This window comes from Plecotus auritus (genome assembly GCF_963455305.1).
Source record: "Plecotus auritus genome assembly, chromosome: 2".
NCBI lineage: Eukaryota > Metazoa > Chordata > Mammalia > Chiroptera > Vespertilionidae > Plecotus > Plecotus auritus.
Window position 1 is genome coordinate 167,841,859 of NC_137771.1, and position 26,916 is coordinate 167,868,774.

A 26,916-nucleotide genomic window follows, 5' to 3' on the forward strand; every position below is an offset into this window, starting at 1 on the left:
ATGTGAGGGTGAAACATCGATTGGCTGCCTCCTGCACGTGCCCCCCACCCCCCTATGCATTGAGCCCGCAACCCGGACATGTGCCCTGACCAGGAATCGAGCTGGCAACCTTTTGGTGCACGGGATGACATCCAACCAACTGAGCCACACCAGCCAGGGCTAACCTTATGATTTTAAATGTCCTTATGTTGATGAATTCCAAATTTTTATCATCCTGGACCAGTTCCTTGAATTTCAGAGTAACATAGCCACCAGACTAGAATATCTAAGAGATACCTCAAATTTAACATGCAAAAATAAATTCCTGATCTTCCTCCCAAACCTATTCTTCTCCTAGTTTTGTCTCAGTAAAAGGCAATTCCATCTTTTCAATTACTTGAAGGGCTAAAAACAGTGATCCTTAACTTTTTTCATACTGCATATCAAATTTATCAGCAAATCCTATTGTCTTTGCCTTAAAAATATATCCAAAATCTATTCATTTCTCACCATTTCCACTATTACTACCCAGCCCAGAGCTTCTATCTATCTCTTTACCTGAATCAATGTAATCACCTCTTAACTGACCTTCCTACTACAGCCTTGCTGGACTCATAAGTACCCTGCCACCCTCCCCCACCATTTGCTTTCCATACAGTAGCTACAGTGATCCTTAAAATATATATATATATATATGTGTGTGTGTGTGCATATATATATATATATATATATATATATATATATATATATTGATTTTAGAGAGAGAAAGTGAGAGGGATAGAGATATAGAAACATCAGTGAGAGAGAAACATCGATTGGCTGCCTCAATCTACTGGGGATTGAGCCCACAACCTGGGCATGTATCCTGACCAGGAATCAAACTGTGACATCCTGATTCATAGACTGATGCTCAACCACTGAGTCACACCAGCTGGGCTACAGTGATCCTTTTAAAATGTAAGTTAGATCATATCACCCTTCCACTCAAAACTCTCCAATGACTTTGGTTGAGACTCTATAGGATTGTACTATATAACTGTTCAGAAACAAATTCTGATATATGGCAACCTTATCTATTAGAATAAAGTTAAGAGCCAGATTTTACTATGATGGTTCAGGGGTATATATCAGAATTTTCCAAGATTTTTTTAAAAAATAAATATACATGCCAACAAAAGCAAAAATCAACATGTGGGACTATAGCAAATGAAAGAGCTTCTACACAGCAAAGGAAACCATTATCAAAATAAAAATGCAACCTATGAAACAGGTCAGCAGTAAAACAAAACAAAAACCCCTACAAACAATCCAATTAGAAAATGGGTAGAGGAACTGAACAGACATTTTCCCAAAAAAGATATACAGATGCCAACAGGCATATGCAGGGTGCTCAATTTCACTAATCATCAGGGAAATGAAAATCAAAACCACACTGTGATGTCTCCTCATACCTGTTAGAATGGCTGTAATAAAAAAGAAGAGAAAATGTGTTGGCAAGGATGTAAAGAAAAGGGAACCATTGTGCACTGTTGGTAAGAATGTAAATTAGTACAGGCACTATTGAAAACAGTATGGAGGGTCCTCGAAAAATTAAAAACATTACTATCAATTGATTCACCAATCCCTCTTCTAGATATATATCCAAAGTAAATAAAAATGGAATCTTGAAGAGATACCTGCACTCCCATGTTCATTGGAGCACTATGCACAATAGCCAAGATCTGGAGGCAACATAAGTCTCTGTCAATGGATAAATGGGTAAAGATGTAGGATATATATAATGGAATATTATATACAATAGAATATTATTCAGCCATGAGAAGAGAGGAAATCCTTTTTTTTTTTTTTTGTGACAACATGAATGGACCTTGAGAGAATTATGCTAAGTGAAATAAGCCAGACAGAGAAAGACAAATACTGCATAGTATCACTTATATGTGGAATCTAAATAAAAGGTCAAATTCATAGAAACAGTAAAAAAGTGATTTGCAGGGAGAACCACGTTTATAGCTGAAGAGTGGGGGAAATAGGGAGAGGCTGGTAAAGAGCATAAACTTTCAGCTATAAGATGAATAAGGTTTGAGGGTCTGGGGTATAACATGGTGACTAAAGTTGATAACACTGTATTAATAAAAATAAACATAAAATTAATAAAAATATATATATTTTTAAAAGAACTCACATACTATATTTAACAGAATGATTCACTCTTTTTACTTATTCACATTTTTTTTTGTACAAATCTTTTTATCTAAGGAAAAGTTATTTTGTTTTTTTCACTTGATTTCAGAGAGGAAGGGTAAGGGATACAGAGATAGAAACATCAACGATGAGGGAGAATCACTAACTGGCTGCCTCCTGCATGCCCCACACTGGGAATCAAGCCTACAACCCGGGCATATGCCCTTGGCCAGAATCGAACCTGGGACCCTTTAGTCAGCAGGCCAGCGCTCTATCCACTGAGCCAAACCAGCTATGGCAGGAAATGTTTAAGTAAATAAGATATTCCACAGGCAGCCAAATTGTCATTAAGAGAAGATAATTATCAGACTGACAACAAAGAGAACTGGAAAATCACAGCAGCAGGGATCATTTTGGATAATGGGAACTAAATCTGTTAACTGTATTAAAAGGTATCACTACTTTGCTATATGGCATAAATAACTTATAATAAAGGTGAAATTATATGAGTTCTGTTTAAGAAACCATGGAAACATATTTAAGCAAGATTTATAAGCAAAACCATTGAAACACACAAGATGTTATAAGGAATCAGTTATCTATTATCAAAAAGCTCAGCTAGAATGGATAAAAAACATGACCCATATATATGCTGTCTACAAGAGACCCACCTCAGAACAAGGGACTCACACAGACTGAAAGTGAAGGGATGGAAAAATATCTTTCAGGCAAATGGAAATGAAAAAAAAGCTGGGGTAGCAATACTTATATCTGACAAAATAGACCTTAAAGTGAAGGCCATAACAAGAGATAAGGAAGGCCACTTCATAATACTAAAGGGATTGATAAAATAAGATGATATAACCCTGGTAAACATATATGCACCCAATGCAGGAGCACCCAAATACATAAAAAACTCCTGGAAGATATCAAGGGAGAGATCAACAACAATACAATCACAGTAGGGGACTTTAATACCCCATTGACATCACTGGAAAAATCCTCTAGACAAAAAATCAGCAAAAAAACAGCAATCCTAAATGACTCACTAGATCAGATGAAATTAATTGACATCTTCAGAACATTTCACCCCAAAGCCACGGAATATACGTTCTTCTCAAGTGCACATGGGACATTTTCAAAGATAGATCACATATTGGGTCACAGGCAAAGTCTCTCCAAATTCAAAAAGATTGAAATCATATCAAGCATCTTCTCAGACCACAATGGCACAACATTCAAAATAAACTACAATAAAAACAATAAAAAAAATTCAAACACTTAGAAGCTGAATAGCATGCTATTAACAATGACTGGGTTTCCAAAGAGATCAAAGGAGAAATTAAAAACATCCTGGAAATGAATGACAACGAAAACACAACAATCCAAAATCTATGGGACACAGTGAATGCAGTGCTGAGAGAGAAGTTTATAGCTCTATAGGCCTACCTCAAAAAAAAAAAAACAAAAAAAAAAAACCAAACAAACAAGAAAAAATGGTAATAAATCATCTAACTCTACAACTTAAAGAATTAGAAAGAGAGCAACAAGAAAAGCCCAGAGAGAGCAGAAGAAAGGAGATAATGAAGATCAGAGCAGAAATAAATGACATAGAGACAAAAAAAACAAAACAAACAATACAAAAGATCAATGAAACCAAGAGCTGGTTCTTTGAAAGGATAAACAAGATTGAAGAACCTCTAGCCAGGCTCACCAAGAAGCAAAGAGAGAAGACTCAAATAAAATCAGAAATGAAAGGCAAAATAACAACAGACCCCACAGAAATACAAAGGATTGTTAAAAATACCATGAACAACTCTATTCCAACAAACTAGACAACCTAGAGGAAATGGACATATTCCTAGAAAAATACAACCTTCCAAAACTCAATCAGGAAGAATCTAAAAATCTCAATAGGCTGATAACTATGGAGGAAATTGAAGCAGTCATCAAAAAGCTTCCAGTCATCTAAAAGCCCGGGGCCAGATGGCTTCACAGGGGTGTTTTACCAAACATTCAAGGAAGAACTAAAACCTATCCTCCTCAGACTATTCCAAAAAACTCAAGGGGAAGGAACACTTCCAAGCTCATTCTATGAAGCCAGCATCACCCTAATACCAAAACTAGATAAAGACAATACAATAAAAGAGAATTGGAGGCCAATATCCCTCATAAACGTAGATGCCAAAATCCTCAACAAAATTCTAGCAAATCGTATCCAACATTACATCAGAAAGATCATACACCATGACCAAGTAGGATTTACCCCAGGGATGCAAGGATGGTATAATATCCGCAAATCAATAAACATGATACATCACATAAACAAACTGAGAGATAAAAATCACAGTCATATCAATTGATGCAGAAAAAGCATTTAACAAAATCCAACACCCTTTCTTGATAAAAACCCTCAGCAAAATGGGAATAGAGGGATCATATCTCAACATAATAAAAGCCTTATATGACAAACCTATTGCCAACATCATACTCAATGGGCAAAAACTAAAATCATTTCACCTAAGAACAGGAACGGGACAGAGATGCCCACTTTCACCACTCCTGTTCGACATAGTACTGGAAGTGCTAGCCACAGCAATTAGACAAGAAGAAGAAATAAAAAGTATCCAAATTGGAAAAGAAGATGTAAAACTGTCATTATTTGCAGATGACATGATACTGTACATAGGAAACCCTAAAGACTCCACCAAAAAATTATTAGACTTAATAAATGAATTTGGCAATGTAGCAGGATACAAAATTAAAACAAAGAAATCTATGGCATTTTTATACACCAATAGTGAACTTACAGAAAGAGAGATTTAAAAAAAAAATCCCATTTACCATCGCACCAAAAAAAGTAAGATACCTAGGAATAAACTTAACTAAGGAGGTAAAAGACCTTTATTCGGAAAACTACAAGACACTGAAAAAAGAGATAGAGTAAGACATAAACACATGGAAGAACATACCATGTTCATGGATTGGTAGAATCAACATCATTAAAATGTCCATACTACCCAAAGCAATCTATAGATTCAATGCACTTCCCATTAAAATACCAACAGCATATTTCACAGACCTAGAATGAACTCTCCAAAAATTCATCTGGAATAAAAAAAGACCCTGAATAGCCACAGCAATCCTGAGAAAGAAGAACAAAGTAGGAAGGATCTCAATACCAGATACGAAGCTGTTATTACAAAACCACTGTTCTCAAAACTGCCTGGTACTGGCACAAGAACAGACATATAGACCAATGGACTAGAATAGAGAACCCAGACATCGACCCAAACCACTATGCTCAATTAATATTTGACAAAGGAGGCAAGAACATACAATGGAGTCTCTTCAATAAATGGTGTTGGGAAAATTGGACAGGTACATGCATAAAAATGAAACTAGACCACCAACTTATACCATACACAAAAATAAACTCAAAATGGATAAAGGACTTAAATGTAAGATGGGAAACCATAAAAATCTTAAAGGAATCCATAGGCAGCAAAATATAAGACATATGCCGAAGCAATATCTTCACCGATACAGCTCCTAGGGCAATGGGAACTATAGAGAAAATGAATAAATGGGACTACATCAAAATAAAAAGCTTCTGCATAGCAAAAGAAACCTTCAACAAAACAATAAGAGAGCCCACTGCATGGGAGAACATATTTGCCAATGTTATCACCGGTAAGGATTTAATCTCTAACATTTACAGGGAACTCATACAATTTAACAAAAGAAAGATAAACAACCCAATAAAAAAATGGGCAATGGACCTCAATAGATACTTTTCGAAAGAGGATATAAAGCCAAGAGACATATGAAAACATGCTGAAAGTCACTAATCATCCGAGAGATGCAAATCAAAACGACAATGCGGTACCATCTCACACCTGTCAGAATAGCTATCATCAACAAATCAACAAATGAAAAGCGCTGGAGAGAATGCAGAGAAAAAGGAACCCTTATGCACTGCTGATGGGAATGCAGACTGGTGCAGCCACTGTGGAGAACAGTATGGAGTTTCCTCAAAAAACTAAAAATGGAACTCCCATTTGACCCAGTGATCCCACTTCTAGGAATATATCCCAAGAAATTAGAAACACTAATCAGAAAGGATATATGCACCCTATGTTCACTGCAGCACAATTTACCATAGCTAAGATTTGAAAACAGCCTAAGTGCCCATCAGCAGATGAGTCGATTAAAAATTGGAATACTATGCTGCTGTAAAAAAGAAAGAATTCTTACCACTTGCAACAGTATGGATGGAACTGGAAAGCATTATGCTAAGCGAAATAAGCCAGTCAAAAGAAAGATAAATATAACATGATCTCACTCATTTACGGAATATAATGAACAACATAAACTGATGAACAAAAACAGATCCAGAGACAGAGAAGCATCGATCAGACCGTCAAACCTGAGAGGGAAGGTAGGGGAGGGTGGGGGTAAGAGGGAGAGATCAACCAAAGGACTTGTATGCATGCATATAAGCCTAACCCAGTGGTCGGCAAACTGCGGCTCGTGAGCCACATGTGGCTCGCGAGCCGCGGTTTGCCGCTCTGTTGACTGAGTTTCCTGACCACTGGCCTAACGACACAGACACCAGGGGGGTGAGGTCATGAGTGGGAGGAGAGAAGGGGCAATGGAGGGATAAGGACACATATGTAATATCTTAATCAATAAAGAGAGAGAAAAAACAAAAACAAAAAACCCACAAAACTCAGCCACATAACTGAAGCTTTCTTGATCCGTCTCCCTTTCCTCCAAGACCCAAAACCAACCAGGGTGATTTAGATACTCCTACTTGCTGCCATAACACCCTGTACACATCTATCATTTCTAACCACATTGCTTTACTTCTCTTCTATTAGACTCTGAGCATAAGGACAGGATCATGTATTATTCATCTTCGTAGGTCTAGAAAATAGTATAGTACCCAGTACTTATTAGATGCTTGGCTATGTTTGTTTAAATCAATAAATAAATTTAGGATATCTCATCCTCCAAGGTTTTATTATATTCACTTTATTTTACTGAACACCAGTGCTTCTCAAGTACAGTTCTGAGAATGAACCAAGCAGAATTAATAGGAAGCTTGTTAAAAGTAAAATTCTTGCCCTAACCGGTTTGGCTCAGTGCATAGAGCGTCGGCCTGTGGACTAAAGGGTCCCAGGTTCGATTCCAGTCAAGGGCATGTACCTTGGTTGCAGGCACATCCCCAATAGGAGGTGTGCAGGAGGCAGCTGATCGATGTTCTCTCTCATTGATGTTTCTAACTCTCTATCTCTCTCCCTTCCTCTCTGTAAAAAATCAATAAAATATATTTTTTAAAAAAATTCTTGCCCTAGTCGGTTTGGCTCAGTGAGTAGAGCGTCGGCCTGCAGACTAAAAGGTCCCAGGTTCATTTCTGGTTAAGGGCATGTACCTCGGTTTCAGGCTCCTGACCCTGGTCCAGAGCATGCTGGAGGCAACCAATCGATGTGTCTCTCTCACATTGGTGTTTCTCTCTATTGGTCCCTCTGCTTTCCACTCTCTCTAAAAATCAATGGAAAAAAATATCCTTGGGTGAGGATTTAAAAAAAAAAAAGGTCCTGAGTTTGATTCCAGTAAAGGGCATGTGCCCAGGGTTGCGGGCTCGATCCCCAGTGTAGGGCATGCAGGAGGCAGCCAATCAATGATTCTCTCTCATTATTGATGTTTCTATCTCTCTCTCACTCTCCCTTCCTCTCTGACAAAACAAGGAGGAGGTGGAAGAGGAGGAGGAGGGGGGGCTTTTAGGGTAGGGCTCAAAAAATCTGCATTTTTAAAGAAAGCTCCCTAGGTGATTCTGTTACATAATTAAGTTTAGCAAGCATTGCAGTATACCACTTTTATCTCTAAAATTATTTCAAATGTTTAATGTTACCTCCCCTAAAAGACTAATTCCTCTAAGAATAGCCAATATGGAACTCAAGATTCCATTATCTAGAGAGGATCCAAGATGGCAGCGTAGGTAAACACCTAAACTGCTGCCTCGCCCAACAATTTCAAAACTACAACTAAAAGACAAAACATCTATCAACCAGAACCACGGGAAAGCTGGCTGAGTGGAAGTTCTACAACTAGAAGGAAAGAGCAAACAGCATTGAGAGGTGCACAAGCTCTGAAAAGCTGAGGTACGGAGGCGCGCGAATCAGGCTGGCAACAGGTGACTGGGAGCGCTGCTTTTTTCAGCCCAAAGGGAGACAAGCTCCCGATTACTCCAAACTCCAGTTTCTGGGGAGACGTGGGGGACCCAAACTCCTATGGGGAGAAGGCTGGACTGTCTGCCATCGGGTCAAAAAGTGAGGGGGGCTTGCTTGGAGGGCTGTGCGCAGGAATAATTGTTTACTGTGTTGGGGCGCAGGACGCAAGGACGTGGTAGGAGACGCAGAGCCGGCTAACTGGCAGCCATCGCTGTTTGCCACGCCCTAGCCTAGTCATGCCCTGAGACCCTGCCCCGCACTATCTACAAACCCACCCAAGCTCCAAGCAGCGGCTTTAGCATATGAATGACCTGCCCTATCACAGCTTAACCTAGCAAACTTGTAGCCCAGGTCAGACAGCTCCAAACCTCCAAATCCCAAGCAAAGAGGAGAAAACTGTAGTTCTCACTGTAGTGCCTGCTGGGCAGCCTCAGACAGTAGCTGACCTGCACCCCATTGGAGAGCCAGAAGCCAGTGTACCTAGTGGTCAGTGTGAGACACCAGATTTCAACTCCTCACATCCATAAGTGACACATTCAAGAGGCAGACTCAGTGAGCACCAAAGCCCCACTGAAACTAGTCCTGCACCATAAGCGTGTCTCCAGCGCAGCAGTTCTTCCATTATAGACACAGCGGGTCCTCACAGCCAATTGGCCTGGAGGTCAATTCCTCCCAGTGTACCAATAGCAATCAAGGCTTAACTACACCAAGACTTTGCACTCAGCCCACAAAGAGGTGTACCAAAGGTGTCCACTTCAGGTGATTGGGGAGGCTGAGCTACTGGCCCCTATAGGTCACCTACCACACAAAGCCACTCCATCAACACAGGGAAGCAGCAAAATGTGGAGACAAAGAAACATGTCACGAATGAAAGAAATGGAGGAAAGCAAACTACTGGACGACATAGAGTTCACAACCACATTTATAAGGTTACTCAAGAATCTTGTAAAAACCGCCGAGGAACTTAGTGAGACCTTTAGGATCTTAATGAGAATGCCAAAAAATTGGAAAAGGACCAGTCAGAAATTAAGCATACACTGTCTGAAATAAAGAATATACAGAAACTCAACTGTAGATCAACGTACCCCAAGAATCAAACCGAAGATCTGAAATATGAGGAAACAAAAAACACCCAACCAGAAAAACAAAAAGAAAAAAGAATCCAAAAATATGAAGATAGTGTAAGGAGCCTCTGGGACAACTTTAAGCGTACCAACATCCGAATTTTTGGGGTGCCAGAAGAAGAGAGAGAGCAAAATATTGAAAACCTATTAGAAGAAATAATGACAGAAAACTTTCCCTACCTGGTGAAAGAAATAGACTTACAAGTTCAGGAAGCACACAGAACCCCATACAAGAGGAATCCAAAGAGGACCATACCAAGACACATCATAATTAAAATGCCAAGGGCAAAAGACAAAGAGAAAATCTTGAAAGCAGCAAGAGAAAACAGTTAGTTACCTACAAGGGAGCACCCATAGGACTGTCAGCTGATTTCTCGGCAGAAACTATGCAGGCCAGAAGGGAGTGGCAAGAAATATTCAAAGTGATGAACAGCAAGAACCTACAACCAAGATTACTCTACCCAGCAAAGCTATCATTCAGAGTTGAAGGTCAGATAAAGAGCTTCACAGACAAGAAAAAGCTAAAGGAGTTCATTACCACCAAACCAGGATTACATGAAATGCTGAAGGGTATTCTTTAAGAAGAGGAAGAAGAAGAAAAAGGTAAAGACAAAAGTTATGAACAAAATGACATCAAATACATACCTACCAACAAGTGAATCTAAAAATCAAGTGAATAAAAAATCTGAAGAACAGAATGGACTGATGAATATAATAGAATCAGGGACATAGAAAGGGAGCGGACTGACAATTCTCAGGGGGAAGGGGGTGTGAGGGGTGCGGGAAGAGATTGGACAAAAATCTTACACCTATGGATGAATACAGTGGCGGGGTGGGGGGTAAGGGCATGGGGTGGGGAATCAGGTGGAGGGGAGCTATGGGGGAAAAAAAAGAGGAACACCTGTAATAATCTGAACAATAAAGATTTATTTTTAAAAAAAGAATAGCCACTATGTAATACAATTCCCAGGTAGCATGCCCTCTTAAGCATTCAATGTACCACGTCTGTTACCCAGATCCCTTTTGGTTACACATAGTCCCAAGCCAGCTTGACAAAATACCTTCCCTAGTCACCTTTCATTGTTTCCCTCAATAATTAGAAGAGAAGGTGTCCTTCTTCTTTTCCAACTTGTTCAACTAATACTGTTTAACAATTAAAATGGAATGAGTCCTAAGAACTTTAAACCAGTAGCTTGTAGTTATAACATATCTTTCACATGGGTGAGTGATCTCCAAGGGAAAGCTTGACATTATAAAAGGTATTACTCTCCACACAATAAGTAGTTTCTTGGTGCTATACTAAGAGTCCAACATGATGGGGGTGGACTCTTATTGCCAAACTACAAGCAATGTGTTTTATACTTAAATAGGTCATCAAGGATTTAATAACGTTCTTACAGACTTTAGAGTTATAAAAGAAGAAATTTCTCAACAGGTAGCAAACAGTATGTGCTGATCATCAAATGGAAAAAGGAGCCATACTCCTAATGCTGCTTCTCACTCACTTAACTCTTGACGTCTTATTGGAAACCAAATCAAGACTAAGTACTAAAGGTTTTGTCTCATTTGAATAGTTTATTCATTGTTTGTAACTTCTAAAAACTAAAATCAAATTTAGTAAAGAAAATAAGACACATCAAGAAAGAATGCTGAATGTTATAGATGCTAATAAGTTTGGTCTGGTATATATGCCTGCATTATTATTATCCTATCTTGCCGGAAACCAATCATTGTCCCACTAATACAGAGATGTGGAAAGGGAATCCGGAAGGCTGGTCAACCTTAAATGTTCTGAAAGGTCGGAGCTAATCACTCATTGTTTAGTTGAGACATTGGTAGTTGAAGCAGCCTCCACCTCTTAGTCTTATGTAAATTCTTGCTGATTGGCTATTATTGGAATTTCCTGCCTAAAGGATATGAGTGTATCCCATAACCTTAATAAAATGGATAGCAAGGCCAGAGCGGGGTGGTAGTCCTCCCCCTAGAGTTGGACTACCGCCCGGCCCGCCCCCATTTCCCAAATTAATGCTTTTCTAGTCTCTTTCATTTGTGTGCGGCCTTCTCCAGAACCCGAACCCTGAACCGGAACCCTGAACCACGCGGGACGTGAAAGGGGTTTCCACATTTGGCACCTGACCGTGGGACGTCTGGAGGAGATGATATTTTTCGCCCAGAGCAAAGGAGGAAAAATACACCGAGAAAAAGGTGAGGGAGGTTCACCGCACGCAAAGCCCACGGACTAACTGCAGAGTCGTGATCTGTAAATAGGGTGGGAACGTCTTTTTCAGCCAGGCTAATGGGGAAGAATTAGATTATAAAATAATGTGGTTTCTTGTTCAAATTAAAATCTTAATTGGTATTTGGAATTTAAAAACTGTAATTAGTGAAACTCTACTGATGAAACCGTCTCTGCGGAGAAATTCAAAGGTGGTAGGAGAGGGCAAGGCTATCTGCTCTCCTGCAATGAGATTGCTTAAGGTATTGCTTAAAAATTACAAAAGAACTCGCAGGGAAATGCAAATTTTGGCCAAATTGGGTGTTAGTTATTGCTTCGGAAAGCGAAAAAGAAGGAAAAAGTTTAAGATCTGTCTTTATCTATTAAGCATGAAAAGAAATTCAGCCAGATCTGTTGCTGAAACTTGCCCCGAAGTAAGCAGGATGTTGTTATTAATCTAGGGACTGCTAAATGTTTGACTTGCCAGTTTTAAAAGTACAAAGTGCAAATTAAATTGGGAGAAATAATATAGTTGTGGTAATTAAAATCATATATGGATATATATATATATTTGATCGTTTTTCCCATGTTAAAATTTCAAGGCTTTAAGAGAGATGATTCTTGGAAAGCTCCAAGGGCCCAGAGTAATACAGGAAATCTGTTCTCTCTTCTTAAAGGAAATATTTTTGAAATTTAACCAATCTAATATACTTAAAATTGCATGGAAAGCTTTATCAAATAAAAATTAATAACTATATTTTACTTTTAGATGTTATAAAGGTTTTGGCCTCTCAGGAGGGCAAAATATTTCTTAAAATCCCAACTTGAAAAACAAAAATGGGGGATGATGGAGAAATCATCTGCGGGTAGGCTGCACCAAGCCTTAATTACTTTAAATTTCTTCACTTGTGATGCTGATGGAAAGGCACCTATGGAGCTACATTGGTGACAAAACAAAAGAAAAGAAAATGGTCTAGTTAAATGGAAGGATCCCGAATCTGGTTTATGGAAGGGACCCGATCCATTATTAACCTTTGGCAGAGGTATGCTTGTATATTTCCAGAGAATTTTTCCAAACCCGTGTGGATTCCTGCTAGAAATATTAAACTGCAACAGGAATCCAAAAGAGAAACTAGCCAAACTAATGAGGACCTTGCGCCTGGAGCCACACCATGCAGCTGCAGACAATCAACCACCTCAGCCACAGAGAGCAGCGACTCCAAGCAATCCACTGAAGATGAGGAGCAGGAGGAGGACAGGCCGGACAAAAAACAACCCGGAGACCACCTGAGGCATGGTAAAGAAGACGCCTGAGAACGTCTTTCTTGCCATGATAAGCAGTAATCAGCTGTACGGTAAGATTACCTGGGGCAAATGGGGAAGTATTTTGGACTTATGTTCCTGACCCTTCATGGGTAAGAACCCTTACGTGGGCTGATCCCCTGCCTAGCTTGCCTGGATACCAAGGAAGTAGGGGATTATCACTACTTGTTTATGGGAGAGGTGCAGAAAATGTAACTAGACCTTGTGTATACAAAAAGAAATTGACAGCCAGTTTGAAATTGAATTGCCATGGCCTAGATCAAAGAATATCCTTACATATTATTCTACAATGTCATTATAATTTTTGATATTTTACAACAGCATATTGTACAATTATCCCAAACAAACTTACAAACTAATTCTTTGCATGTTAGGCAACAATTTAAAAAAGGACATGAAAGGATTTAATCCCTTCCAGAAAGGAATTAAGGCCTCTTGGGAAGGCACTTGAGCATTCTATATTGGCCTCTCTTGCCAAGAGGGACCCTCCCACAGCTGTTGCCTGAGCTTTCTGTTCATGCTGAGGTTGAAGCCTTGTGGTGGCTGATACCATGGATCTGTCTCTGGCCCAATGGTGTGAGCTGGGCCCTCCCTAGAGAAGAAACCTGGGTTCCCCAAGATCTGTGATCAGTGCCAGGGCCCCACCAGCAGGCGAGGGGATCCCAAGGCAGGTGCTGGGCATGGAGGCCACGGGGGCATAGGCTACCTAGGAGACAGAACTGAACCTCACATCACCCTGCTTGGCCCCGGAGGATGGCTGGTTAGCCAGAGACGGGTAAGATTCCTCAGGGAAGGAACAACCTAAAACAGGCACAGTTGCAAAGGGGCCATCAGGAGAGAACTTGGGGGTCAACAGAGGTGGGGCAGAGACCCTCACCCCCCCAACATTGCAGGGGCTTGAACCCTAGCCCCTTCTGAGGGAGGTCTCCTGCCCCATGGCTGCTTCGCTTCCCACGTCCAGATCAGATTGAGACCCAGGTAACAGAGACTTGGCCCAGCTCAGATCAGGACCCAGGCAATAGACAGAGACTTGGCCGACAGCAGCTGCCCTGTATCTAAATCCAGCCTAGCACCAGGAATGCTCAGGTCCTACTCAAGGATGCAAATAATCCTTTCCACTAATATTTACAGGGTAAACTAAGATTGTTGGTAGAGTATTAAATTTGACAGTAAAATAATAGTCAAGTTTTCAGATTAATTTAAATTGGCTAATTGAAATAAGTGAATATTCAAGAAAATTTAATTGTACCAGACAAAAAGCTGTCCCTAAAGTATTAACTAAAATTTCTATTGGTAGTTCATCACATGGTAAAATTGCCTAACATGCAAAGAACCTAAAGCAGTCATATTTTTGTGCAAAAAAAATTAAAAGTTATCAAGACTGCATTATAAAATTTCCAAAAGCCTCTATTTAATAAAATAAAAAGGGGGGATAGTGGGGTAATATTATGTAAGGAAAAATATCCTGAAAGTAAATTACATCTAGAAATTTTTTACTTTGAAAACTAATTTTCATTTGTAATGCCAACAGCATGACACCCATGAAAAACACACATGATGTCTAAATAAGACAAAGGAAAATCGTTTGGGCAAAAATAAAAAGGATCCCAAGTCAAATTTATAGAAAAGATTCCTTTATTAACTTTTGGTTGAGAATATGTTTGTATATTTTCAGAAAACAACTCCAAGACCATGTGGATTCCTGCAACAGAGAGGAATTGACAGGAATGCTCTAGCCATGAAGACAAGAGGAGAAGCAGTCCAGAGATGGAAGACGCTGACAATGCCTTGCCATGCTAGCAGTCAGCAGCTGTGTGTCACTGCAGGTTGCCCAGGACCAAACCAGAGAGTCGGACCTGCATTACCACCATTTGTCCACCATCCAGATATCATTGCTGACATGTACACATAAGGAACTGTTTGACATTGAAACTGGGACTCAGAACTGTTGGACATTGAAATTGGGACTCAAACATTTTTGTTCTTATATGTTTATTTCTGGTCTGCAGATACAAGATTTTTTTTAAAAGGAAAGAAACGGGGGAGATGCCGGAAACCGATAATTGTCCCACTAATAGAGAGATGTGGAAAGGGAATCTGGAAGACTGGTCAACCTTAAATGCTCTGAAAGGTCGGAGCTAATCACTCATTGTTTAGTTGAGACATTGGTAGTTGAAGCAGCCTCCACCTCTTAGTCTTATGTAAATTCTTGCTGATTGGCTACTGGAATTTCCTGCCTAAAGGATATGAGTGTATCCCATAACCTTAATAAAATGGATAGCAAAGCCAGAGCGGGTTGGTAGTCCTTCCTCCTAGAGGTGGGCTCCCACCTGGCCCCCATTTCCAAAATTAATGCTTTTCTAGTCTCTCATTTGTGTGCGGCTTTCTCCAGAACCCAAACCCTGAACCTGAACCCTGAACCACGCGGGATGTGAAAGGGGTTCCCACACTATCTAATGAAAGGGTAATATGCAAATTAACCATCACTCTGTCACAATGATGGTGGCGCCCATAGCCACAAGATGGCGGCGTCCAGTCCCCTCAGCCTCGCTGGAGTCCCCCAGTCCTGGGGGGGCTGCCACTGAGAGCGGGCAGTGTGAGTGGCCTGGCAGAATGCTTGCTTGCCTGGCAGAATGCTTGCTTCGTTGCTGCGACGATGGAGGGCCTCTGGGCAGCAGGCGTGGAACAGCCGGGGTGGGACGCTTGCTTTGTCGCTGTGGCGATGCCCTGGCCTCAGAGGGTCTCTAGGGGACAGGGAGGCCAGCCAGCAGCCTCTGTGGCTGAGCGCAGGCCCAGAGAGGAGATGGCGGGCCCGACTCCCATGGAAGCAGCATGGCTCCCGGCAGCATGCTGCAGTTCCCATTGGCTCCCGCGGAAGCAGTGGGCGGCCTACTGCATGCGATATCGTGCAATGGGCTACTAGTTAGAGAAATAAAAAGGTAGGAGGTCTTAGAAGAGAGTTGGGAAAAAGAGATGATAGAAAAGAGCAACTAGGAAAGTGTAGCAGGGAGCAGGAACTGAATTTGACTCATTCACTGCTATACAGGTATACCTCAGAGAGATGAAAGGTTTGTTCCAGACCACTGCAATAAAGTGAGAGTCATAATAGAGCAAGTGGTAATGTTTTCACTGGTTCAGGGTGCTGCCTTCAATTTGCAAAAATTATAACATCTATAAAGCACAATAAAGCAAAGCACAAGAAAATGAGGTGTCTGTACTTTCAATTCCTTGCAGTGTCTGATACCCAGTAGGTATGCAATATACTTTGTACTGAATGAACAAATGAATGAATGACTAGTATAGAGGTTGCTGCTAATTACCTCTCCTTTGTAGTAATCTTGTTTTGCCTTCAGCCAAGCTCAGTTCCTCCTTTTAAAAAAAAACACCTTCACTTTTCCCTTCTATTCTGTATCCATTCACTCCTTTACTTAAACTCTTTTTTAAAAATAATGTTTTTATTGATTTCTGTAGAGAGAGAGAAAAAGGAGGGGAGAGAGAAAGATCAGTGAGAGAAAAACATGGATTGGCTGCCTCCTGCATGCTCCCTGTTGGGGATGGAGCCTGAAACCTAGGCGTGTTCCCTGACTGGTAATCAAACTGGAGACTTCTTGGTGCATGGAAGGACACTTAACCAATTGAGCCGCACTGGCCAGGGCCCTTTACTTAACCTCTACACTTTGTGAAAGATTGATTTAAACCTTTGTCTTTCTTTCCTCTCTGTCTACTCACATCATTTGCTTTCTGCCACTAACATTCCTTGCACTTTCAAAGGTAAGCGCTGACTTCATCATCAAATTCAACTTTTTTTTTCTTCTCACTCATTACATCTCTATAGTATTTCATACTAAAAATCAATCCTCCCTTTGTGAAATTCTCATCTCTCTTTGCTCTTGTGGTATTTCATCATCTTGGCTATCCTCCTACCTTTTGATCAATCTTTCTCTGAGCCCTCTTTCACCTTCAACTTTCTAAATATACCCCAAAGTTCTTCATCAGCTCTTCTCTTTCTAAATGTTCTTTTCTGAAAACCTCATCATCTCTCATCTCCATACAGATGATTTCAACTCCTCATTTTCTCTTGAACTTCAACTCCTCATTTTCAAATGCTTTCTGGATAGCTTCAGGTGGATAACTTAGATACTGCCCTTCATCATGTCCAGAACTGAATTTATTATCATTTTCTTCTCTTTCACCTATAATATACATCCCTTTTCTTGGGGAATAATCCATTCACCTGTTGCTCAGGCCACCCATTGAATCATTAATGCCAGTATAATTTTCTACTCTTCACAAACATCTCACTCTCTCCTGAATTGCTATAACACTAATTTTCTGCATAAGTGCTGTTTATATAAGAACTTTCTGTGATGATAAAAATACCCAATTCAGTAACCACTAGTAATACTGACTACTGAACAGTTCAACTGAGGAACTAAATTTTTAATTTAATTAGTTAATTTAAATTTAAAGTGCCACATGAGTCTAGGGCAGCCGTGGGCAAACTACGGCCCGCGGGCCGGATCCGGCCCGTTTGGCTGTTCTATCCGGCCCGCGGAGCCGAAAGAGCGGAGGGTTCTTCACCAGCAGCAGTGTTAACATGGCAACGTTGGGAAACACGGCCGCAGCTCCTTCTTCTGAGTGGGCAGATTTATATCCGCCCATTCAATAGAAGGAACAACCTCTCAATCTTCCAGAGGCTCCTTGTAATGCCCTTGGACGCGTCCCCCAACATCACCCTGGGAATGCGTAGACACGTTATCGTGGTGATGTAGGGAGACACGCCCCTGGAAAGCACAGTATCAGAGCATTAGCTAAAAAGGAGACCAACAACACTGTTCCCACTGAAGTTGATGTTTTAAAGACCAAAAACCTTTCAACCCAGTCTACATTGCCATCTACATCTACGTCCTGGGCATAATTTGGAAGTCGCACTAAAGAAAATGTTTAATTTACTGTTTACACATTTTGTTCTTTTCTATTTGTTTTAGTTTTAAATTATTTTATTATATTTAAGTTTAATTTGAAAGGCTTTTGTACCTTTCCTTTGTTAGGCAATTTTATTTTGCCTTTGCCATCTTCAATATAAGGTATGTTATTGTGCTATGATTCCTCCATTTTTTGAAGTTTCAAATTATAATAACTAGTGTTTACATTCTTCTTGTTAAAATGTTTGAAATGAATAAAACTATTGAAATAAAAAAAAAAAAAGACCGTACCCTTTTATGTAATGATGTTTACTTTGAATTTATATTAGTTCACACAAACACTCCATCCATGCTTTTGTTCCGGCCCTCCGGTCCAGTTTAAGAACCCATTGTGGCCCTCGAGTCAAAAAGTTTGCCCACCCCTGGTCTAGGGGTTATTGTATTTAACAGCATTAGAATACTTTTTTCTTACTACCATTGTTCCTCTGGAACAAGAGGAACTACAGAATAGCGGTAAAGAGCACAGGCTCTTGGACTTGACTGCCTGGGTCTGAATCCCAACTCCATCACTTATGATCAGTATGGCATTGGACAAGTCACTTAATATCTCTGTGCCTCAACTGCTTCATTGGAAAATACGGACACTAACAGTAACTATCCTGAAGGCTATTGTGGGAACAAAATGAATTAGTGTGTAAAATAGGTGCCTAGTCTACCCAAAGGGTTAGCCATCATTCATTATTATTATCAAAGATCATTTATTTATACACCTTGCTCCACCTACTAGACCCCACTTCATAGTCTTAGTGAGGATAGACTGCTTTAAAAAAAAATTTATCCCCAGTGCTTCCATATTATGCTATCCAAAGAGAAAGTCCATAAATATTCATTGTATGCAATATGTAAATTAGTTAAAATCCCATTAAAGTGAACAAGAAATGACACACCAATTTCCTTATTTATAATCTGTGAAAAGATTAAGTTCTGTAAGTTTTGTTTTCATAAATAAAAGTACCCATGCATTCATATTAGTCTCATCCGATTTGATGCCACAAAATTAGAAGAGAGGAATGAAGACTACCACAAAATAAAACTTTTCTGCTCTGCAGTGCATCCTGAATCCAAAAGTTAATAATTACTGAGTATATGCATTAAGCTCATTAGCTTCATCTAGTACTTGAAATTAAACAATTACATTATCACCTTTATCACTGCTATTTTTAGCTGGCTCTTAAACAGATGTGAAATGAGCTAAATGAGACAACTGTTAGTGTATTCATGGATCTATCCTTTTCACAGATGTGAAATGAGCTAAATGAGACAACTGTTAGTGTATTCATGGGTCTATCCTTTTCACAGATGTCAATAACAGAGAAGCTATAATCCTTCCTGTATAATAAAAGCCTAATATGAAAATTGTCCCCTCGACCAGTTCAACTGCTTGCTATGACGTGCGCTGACCACCAGGGGCAGTTCAGAACATGGTGGGCGTCGGCAACATGGCGCTGGCAGTGGGCAGCAGTGGAGGCGCTGCCGGCCCTGATGAGAGTGGGACTGCGGCAGGATGGTGGAGCAGGTAAGTGGGCAACGCCAGGCCAAGGCAGGTGCAAACGGGGGCCCGATCGCCTCGCAGACTGAGACTAGCACCGGCGGCAGGGGGTGGGGCCACCGCCCAGCTCCCAGGTGCTGAGGGAGCCAGGCAGGGGGCTGAGACAGGAAACTGGGGGTGGATGGCAGCAACCAATCTCCTGCGGCACCTGAGCGGGGGGGCTGCGACCTCTTGCTGGCTACCTGGGGCGGGGGTGATGAGAATGGAGGTGCGGTGAAAATGTGGGGTGTCCACAGAGCTCACTCTCACTCTCCATGCTACCCTTCCCCAGGACGCCAGGGCTCGTGAGCCAGGGAAGCCCCCTGGCGCTCAGGTGCCAGACACCCACGAGAAGCCCACCCCGCACCCGTGTGGCCTCTTCTGGGTGAGCTAGGCCGCAGCTGCCAGGACTGCAGGGGCCGGTCGGGCTCCCCATGGGTTCACGCAAGAGCAGGTCTGCAAGACCGGCCAGGAGAGAGCATGCTGCCTGCCCGGCTTCCGTGGCGCCACTGGGCGGCCCAGAGGCCCATGCTGCGCCCTGGCCCACGGCATCCAGCTGTGCTCACCATATCTCCGCATGAGGACTCAGGCACCGTGACTCAGGTGGAGGGGAGTGTGTGGGGGCCCGGGGGCCCAGGTACTGCCCAGGGCCCAGAGGTCAGCTGGGACGTGCCCTTCCAAGCCAGACGCTTGCGCTTCGATAGCCAGCCAGGCCTATTGAACACCTGTTCATGAATTTTGTGCACGGGGCCTCTAGTTACAATATAAAAGCTGCCAGGAAGAAAGTGTTCTAAGCTACTTAGGTAAAGGCTTTATCAGATTTAATCATTTTTGCTAAAGGGAAGAAATGTTCACTTTATAATAACAATAGTCAAAAGGATTTACATATCTATGACAACTTTACTTAAGATTACCATTTAATGCCTTTTACTTATATTGTCATTTAAAAAATTCATTCTTCTCAAAGATCAATCAGCCCAAGATACAAAGAAGAGTAATAAGAGCAAGGTCCCTTTGAGTCCCACGTGCTCCATTCTTTCACAATAAGCAATTTAGGCCAGGGTAGCTTTAAAGGAGTCAATTAGTATCACACTCATTCCCATTCCAGTAAAATTATTCACATTCATGACATTTGTCTTTGACTACTGTAGTCTTTATTCCAGTGTTCCTTGGAACTATGGGGAGAGTTCAAAAATCTGCAGTCTATTATGCTAAGCGAAATAAGCCAGACAAGTATCACATGATCTCACTTACATGTGGAATCTAATGAACAAAATAAACTGCCAAACAAAATAGAACCAGAGACATGGAAGCATGGAACAAAATGATGCCAGATTTAAGGGTATTCTGAAAACTTCCTGAGATTGGGAATGAGACAAGGATGCATGCCCACTGTCACCACTTCTATTCAACATGTATGTACCGGAGATTTAGCCAACTCAATATGAAGTGAGGGGGAAAAACGGTAAATTATACGAACAGACTGAGCTCTGGTTAGGGATAAGAAGGGCAGGACAGGGATAAAGGGCAGGAAGCAGAAAATTGAACTAAAGTTCAATTTAAAATTGTAAAGCACTATACTTTAACTTTGCTTTTTAAGCTATGATCTTCTCTATAAACTTGTAGGCTAGGTAAAGCAGGTATTATTAACTTCAACTTTGCTAAGACTCAGAGAAGTAAAATGATTAGTTTAAGGTCACTCTTTAAGAAGCAAAAGGCAAAATGAAGACTGAGTCAGGGTATGGGAGTTTAAATCTAAGTCTGTTTTTTTGTTTTGTGTTTTTTTCAATATGTCTTCTCACAGGAAGGGAGCTAGAAAGGTGCAAAGGAAAATTTTGTGCAGAACTTGTTATTGAGTCTCCCAAACTTAAATAAAGTTGCCATTGAACTCACTATCTAGAATGTGTTTTTCTTCCATATCTAAGAATTTGGGAACATGGTAGGTTGAAATGGCAGACAGGTACTCCCTGACTTTACATGCATAGAAATGTCATAAACTATTAAAAAATAAATGAAGAGGACAAGCTCAAAAGACAGGAAAATCCCCAGATGCTGGAAATTAAGAAAGAACTTAAAATCAGAGTGAGAAGTGGGAACTGACCTAGATTCAGAATAGCTTCAGGGTCTGGTCCCTGGAGTTTTAGTGCCCATCCAGGAATAGAGATTTGTTTTCCAGTTTTTAAGGCAAGAGTACATGTGGGTGAGTGACAAAGACCAGACTATAGTTCTCTTCATGAAATCTGGACCCTTGATGAGCTACCCTGTCAGTGAAAGAGAGTAGGAAAAACTATCCACTGGCTCAGGAAAACATGAAAAATAAAAAACTTTCTTATCAGCAACCTCACAGAGAGGTAATAGAGGTAATAGAGAATAGAGAAAAAGGCCCCATAGGGAAATGGAAACCATAGGCCTATGCTATAACTGATTATTAGGGGAATTTACATGATCTAAATGGCATGGAAACTCCTAACTGAGAAATTACAAGGACCACTGAAATCCCTAGGGCTCTGACAGCAAGAGAAATGAAAAGGCACTGACTGGACTTTCACAACACAACATATAGGACTTCCACAGGAACAGGAAAAATATCTTGCTCAAGATGTGATCATTGGGGGAGAAACCAAGATGGCGGCATAGGTAAGCATCTAAACTGCTGCCCCGCACAACAATTTCAAAATTACAACTAAAAGATAGAACAGACACCATCCAGAACCACAGGAAAGCTGGCTGAGTGGAAATTCTTCAACTAGAAGGAAAGAGGAAAGCTCACGGAGAAGGAGCGTCAAAGAGCTGAGGTACGGAGACACGTGCGCGCAGAGAGGAAGGGCGGCGGAGTGCCTGGCTGGCTTTCTCTGGCAGGAGGGGGAAAAAAGCCCCCGACTTCACTGAACCCCAGTTCTGACTGCACTGAACCTCAGTTCCGGGCGAAACCCTGTGGACCCAGGCTGATACAGGGGGAGTTTGGACTGTCAGGTAGAGAGAAAGGCACCCAGAGACTCGGAAACTCGGAGACTCAGGGGAACCGCGGCGGCAGGGGTCTGGAGGCGCGAGTGTTCACAAAGAATGACTGTGGAGGTTACCACAGGCTATCCCTAGCGGAAGGGAGTCAGAAGCTCCTGACTGCACTGAACCCCAGTTCTGACTGCACTGAACCACAGTTCCGGGTGAGCCCCTGGGGACCCACGCTCTTACCAGGGAAATCTGAACTGTAAGGCGGAAACTCGGGAACTGCGGAAGGCAGAGGTCTGGAGACTCGAGCAAGGGCAGGGCTGATGGGAAGCCAAGACTGTCTGCCCCGCCCTGAGACTCCACCCCTTCCAAGCTGAGCACAGAGGCTTTTGCAATCTGGCAAGGCTAATCCTATAAGGCTGTCTCCAGCACCGAAAATCTCCCAGTGTAGACACAGCTGATCCTTACAGCCAACTGGCCTGGAGGTCAATTCCTCCCAGTGATACCAACAACAATCAAGACTTAACTACAACAAGGCTGTACACACAGTCCACAAAGGGGTGCACCAAGGGTGTCCACCTCAGGTTAACTGGGGAGGCCAACCCACTGGGCCATATAAGAAACGTAGCACACAAAGCTACCCTACCAACTTAGGGAAGCCGTGAAAAATGGGGAGACAAAGAAACAGATCACAAACGAAAGAAATGGAGGAAAACAAACGACTGGATATAGAATTCAAAACCACGGTTATAAGGCTCTTTAAGAATATCCTAGAAAAGGCCGATAAATATAACGAGACCCTCGAAAATATGAAAAAGGACCAACTAGAAATTAAATATACACTGACTGAAATAAAAAATATCATACAGAGACCCAACAGCACACTAGAGGAATGCAAGAATCAACTCAAGGATTTGAAATACAAAGAAGCAAAAAACACTCAACTGGAAAAGCAAAAAAAAGAAAAAAAGAATCCAAAAAGTTGAAGATAGTGTAAGAAGCCTCTGGGACAACTTCAAGCATACCAACATCAGAATTATGGGGGTGCCAGAAGAAGAGAGAGAGCAAGATACTGAAAACCTATTTGAAGAAATAATGACAGAAAACTTCCCCCACCTGGTGAAAGAAATAGACTTACAAGTCCAAGAAGCACACAGAACCCCAAACAAAAGGAATCCAAAGAGGACCACACCAAGACACATCATAATTAAAATGTCAAGAGCAAAAGACAAAGAGAGAATATTAAAAGCAGCAAGAGAAAAACAGTTAATTACCTACAAGGGAGCACCCATACGACTGTCAGCTGATTTCTCAACAGAAACTATGCAGGCCAGACGGGAGTGGCAAGAAATATTCAAAGTGATGAATAGCAAGAACCTACAACCAATACTACACTACCCAGCAAAGCTACTATTCAGAATGGAAGGTCAGATAAAGAGCTTCACAGATAAGAAAAAGCTAAAGGAGTTCATCACCACCAAACCAGTATTATATGAAATGCTGAAAGGTATTCTTAAAGAAGAGGAAGAAGAAAAAAGTAAAGAGAAAAATTATAAACAACAAATACATATCAACAAGTGAACCTAAAAATCAAGTGAATTAAAAATCTGAGGAACAGAATAAACTGGTGAATATAATAGAATCAGGGGCATAGAAAGGGAGTGGACTGATAATTCTCAGGGGGAAAAAGGTATGGGGGGGGTGCAGGAAGAGACTGGACAAAAATCATACACCTATGGATGAGGATAGTGTTGGGGGGGGTAAGGGCAAAGGGTGGGGTGGGAACCGAGTGGAGGGGAGCTATGGGGGGAAAAAGGAGAAACAATTGTAATAATCTGAACAATAAAGATTTATTAAATTTAAAAAAAAAAGATGTGATCATCTTCAAACAATCACACACCATACAAAAAGATACATTTTCATGAAGTAGAGTCAACATATGTACAGCAAGAAGGATATCTACCAACCACCCAGAAAAAATTAGAACATTCCAAAAAAAACTATAAAATAGTATGTTTAAAATGATTAAAATAAAAAAGTAAAACCATAATTAAAGATTAGGATATTCTGAAAAATGTTGACATTTGCAAAAGAACCAAAAAGAATATCAAAAACTATAGTTACTAAAATAAAATAAAAAACTGAGTGGATATATTAAAAGCACATTAGTCATAGTTGAAGTGATTTTTAGGTAACTGGAGTACATCATCCAGAATGAACTGAGGACAAATAAAGACTAGAAAACATGAAAGTACATATAAAAGATACAGAGGAGGAAAATCTAATAGAAGTTCAAAAGGAGAAGATTGAGGAAATGAAGGAAGACAGACAATAGCTAAAACTTTTGAAAAATGAAGACAGCCGTGAAAAGCACAACTTCTGAATAGAATGACTAATAACTAATCCATATCTAGACATAGGTTAGTAAAACTACATAACATCAAAGATTTCTGATGAAAGATTTCTAATCAGCAGCAAAATAAGTCACAGAAATTATTTAGTCAAAGAACTAAAGGAAAATAACTATCAATCTAGCTAACTATCATCCCTTCCCAACTTATTTCTTAACTCACTGGAGAGAGGTATGCCAGCAGAAGAGATACTTGGATTGGAGTAGCTGGAATTAGCAAACAACAATAATATCAGGGAAGATACTTAATCCTATGGAAACTGCACCTGTGTCTCCTAAATGTGAGGTGGGACAGATGACCTAGACCAGTGGTTGGCAAACTGCAGCTCTGTTGACTAATGAGTTTGCCGACCACTGACCTAGACATAAGGCTCCAAAAGCTTTTGCCTTTGCACTATTTCTAGCCAAAAGTTGGGTTTTTCAGTGGCAAAGGCTTAGAATTATTTATGGAGCATGTAAAGTGAACTCTACATATATAGCATAGCAATTAAAAGTGACTCTAAAATCAGACTAATGGAGATCAAATCTTGACTGCTTGTTAAGCACTGAGTGAATTTGGTCATGTTACTTTACTACTCTATGCCTTAGTTTCTGCAGCTATTATCGCACAGTTTAAAAAAGATTAAATAAGGAAAGACATGTAAAGCATACTATCTAGCACAGAGTATGTGCTTAATAAAGCCCAGTTATTATCATACTTAGTTTAGACCACAGTACTGTAATTTGATTACATAGTTTGAACAAATTAATTTTACTATTACTAAAAAAACCCCTAAAAATATAGGAAACATACTCTGACATCTACCGAGCAGCCCACAGTCCATGATGGATTTCCCAGCACTTGATTTTGGCACAGAAGATGAACTAGTGAAGATTTCCCAACACCTGTAAAAGATACAAGAACTCTAGTTATATAAGAGACATGCTGAAATCTTATAGCAAAAGTGTGACTGAGAATATGCAGTAATCATGGTATGTAAATTATGGTTGTTTAAAGGATATCCATACCATACCAAGCATTTAATAAGCTTTATTAATAAGTAAATGGTCAAGCTCTGACCGGTTTGGCTCAGTGGATAGAGCGTCGGCCTGTGGACTGAAGGGTCCCGGGTTCGATTCCAGTCAAAGGCATGTACCTTGGTTGTGGGCACATCCCCAGTCGGAGGTGTGTAGGAGGCAGCTGATCGATGTTTCTCTCTCATCGATGTTTCTGACTCTCTATCCCTCTCCCTTCCTCTCTGTAAAAATCAAATCAATAAAATATATTTAAAAAAAAATAAGTAAATGGTCAAGGAGGGCTTGTTAAAACAGAATGCTAGGTGCTGCTCCCAGTTTCCTATTCAGCAGGTCTGTGGTGGAGCTCAAAAATTTTGCACTTCTAACAAACTCCTTGGTGATGCTGATGCTATTGGTCCAGGGGCCTTGCTTTGAGAACTACTGTTCTAGGACTATTTCATATGAACTAGTCCTTTCCTTTTGAATGATTTCATCTATTCAACCTTTTTTAGAATTGTAGAATATTAACAGATCTTGGAGGTAATGCTCTATCCTGATTACCAATGGAGAGGTCCCTTCCATGGCACCGTTAGCTGATCTTTCAGATGGTGCTTGAACACTGTCAGTGACAGGGACTCACCATTTCACAATTCCTTATTTAGACACTCCATTTCAGACAGCCAACCACTTGGCCCAGCTTTACCCTTTGGAAAAAAAGAGAACAACTCTACTCCCTCTTCTACATCATGGCCCTTTACCTTAAGGCAGCACTTTATTTTCCTGTAGCTCTGCTGGGTTCAGGGCAATCTATATGAAGGGGGAAGAAAATGAGTTTCCATTTACATGATGGAGCCACTCATATAACTAACAGCATTTTGATGCCACCATGACAAGCATGGTTGATGAATCTTCATGCATCATTTGTTGTATAAAAAATTAGACCATCTCTTTGTGTGCAGTTTTGTGTATGAACCTATCATTTATGTTTAT

General features: G+C 40.7%; 1 protein-coding gene across 1 annotated transcript in view; it reads right to left on the reverse strand.

Moving 5' to 3' along the window:
* The window catches only part of RABL3 (RAB, member of RAS oncogene family like 3), a 50,828-nt gene that overhangs the window by 20,945 nt on the left and 2,967 nt on the right, over positions 1-26,916 (reverse strand). The window contains exon 2 of the mRNA XM_080656180.1: positions 25,724-25,815. Coding sequence (XP_080512306.1) covers positions 25,724-25,815 — 92 coding nt within the window. The remainder of the gene's footprint in view (positions 1-25,723; positions 25,816-26,916) is intronic.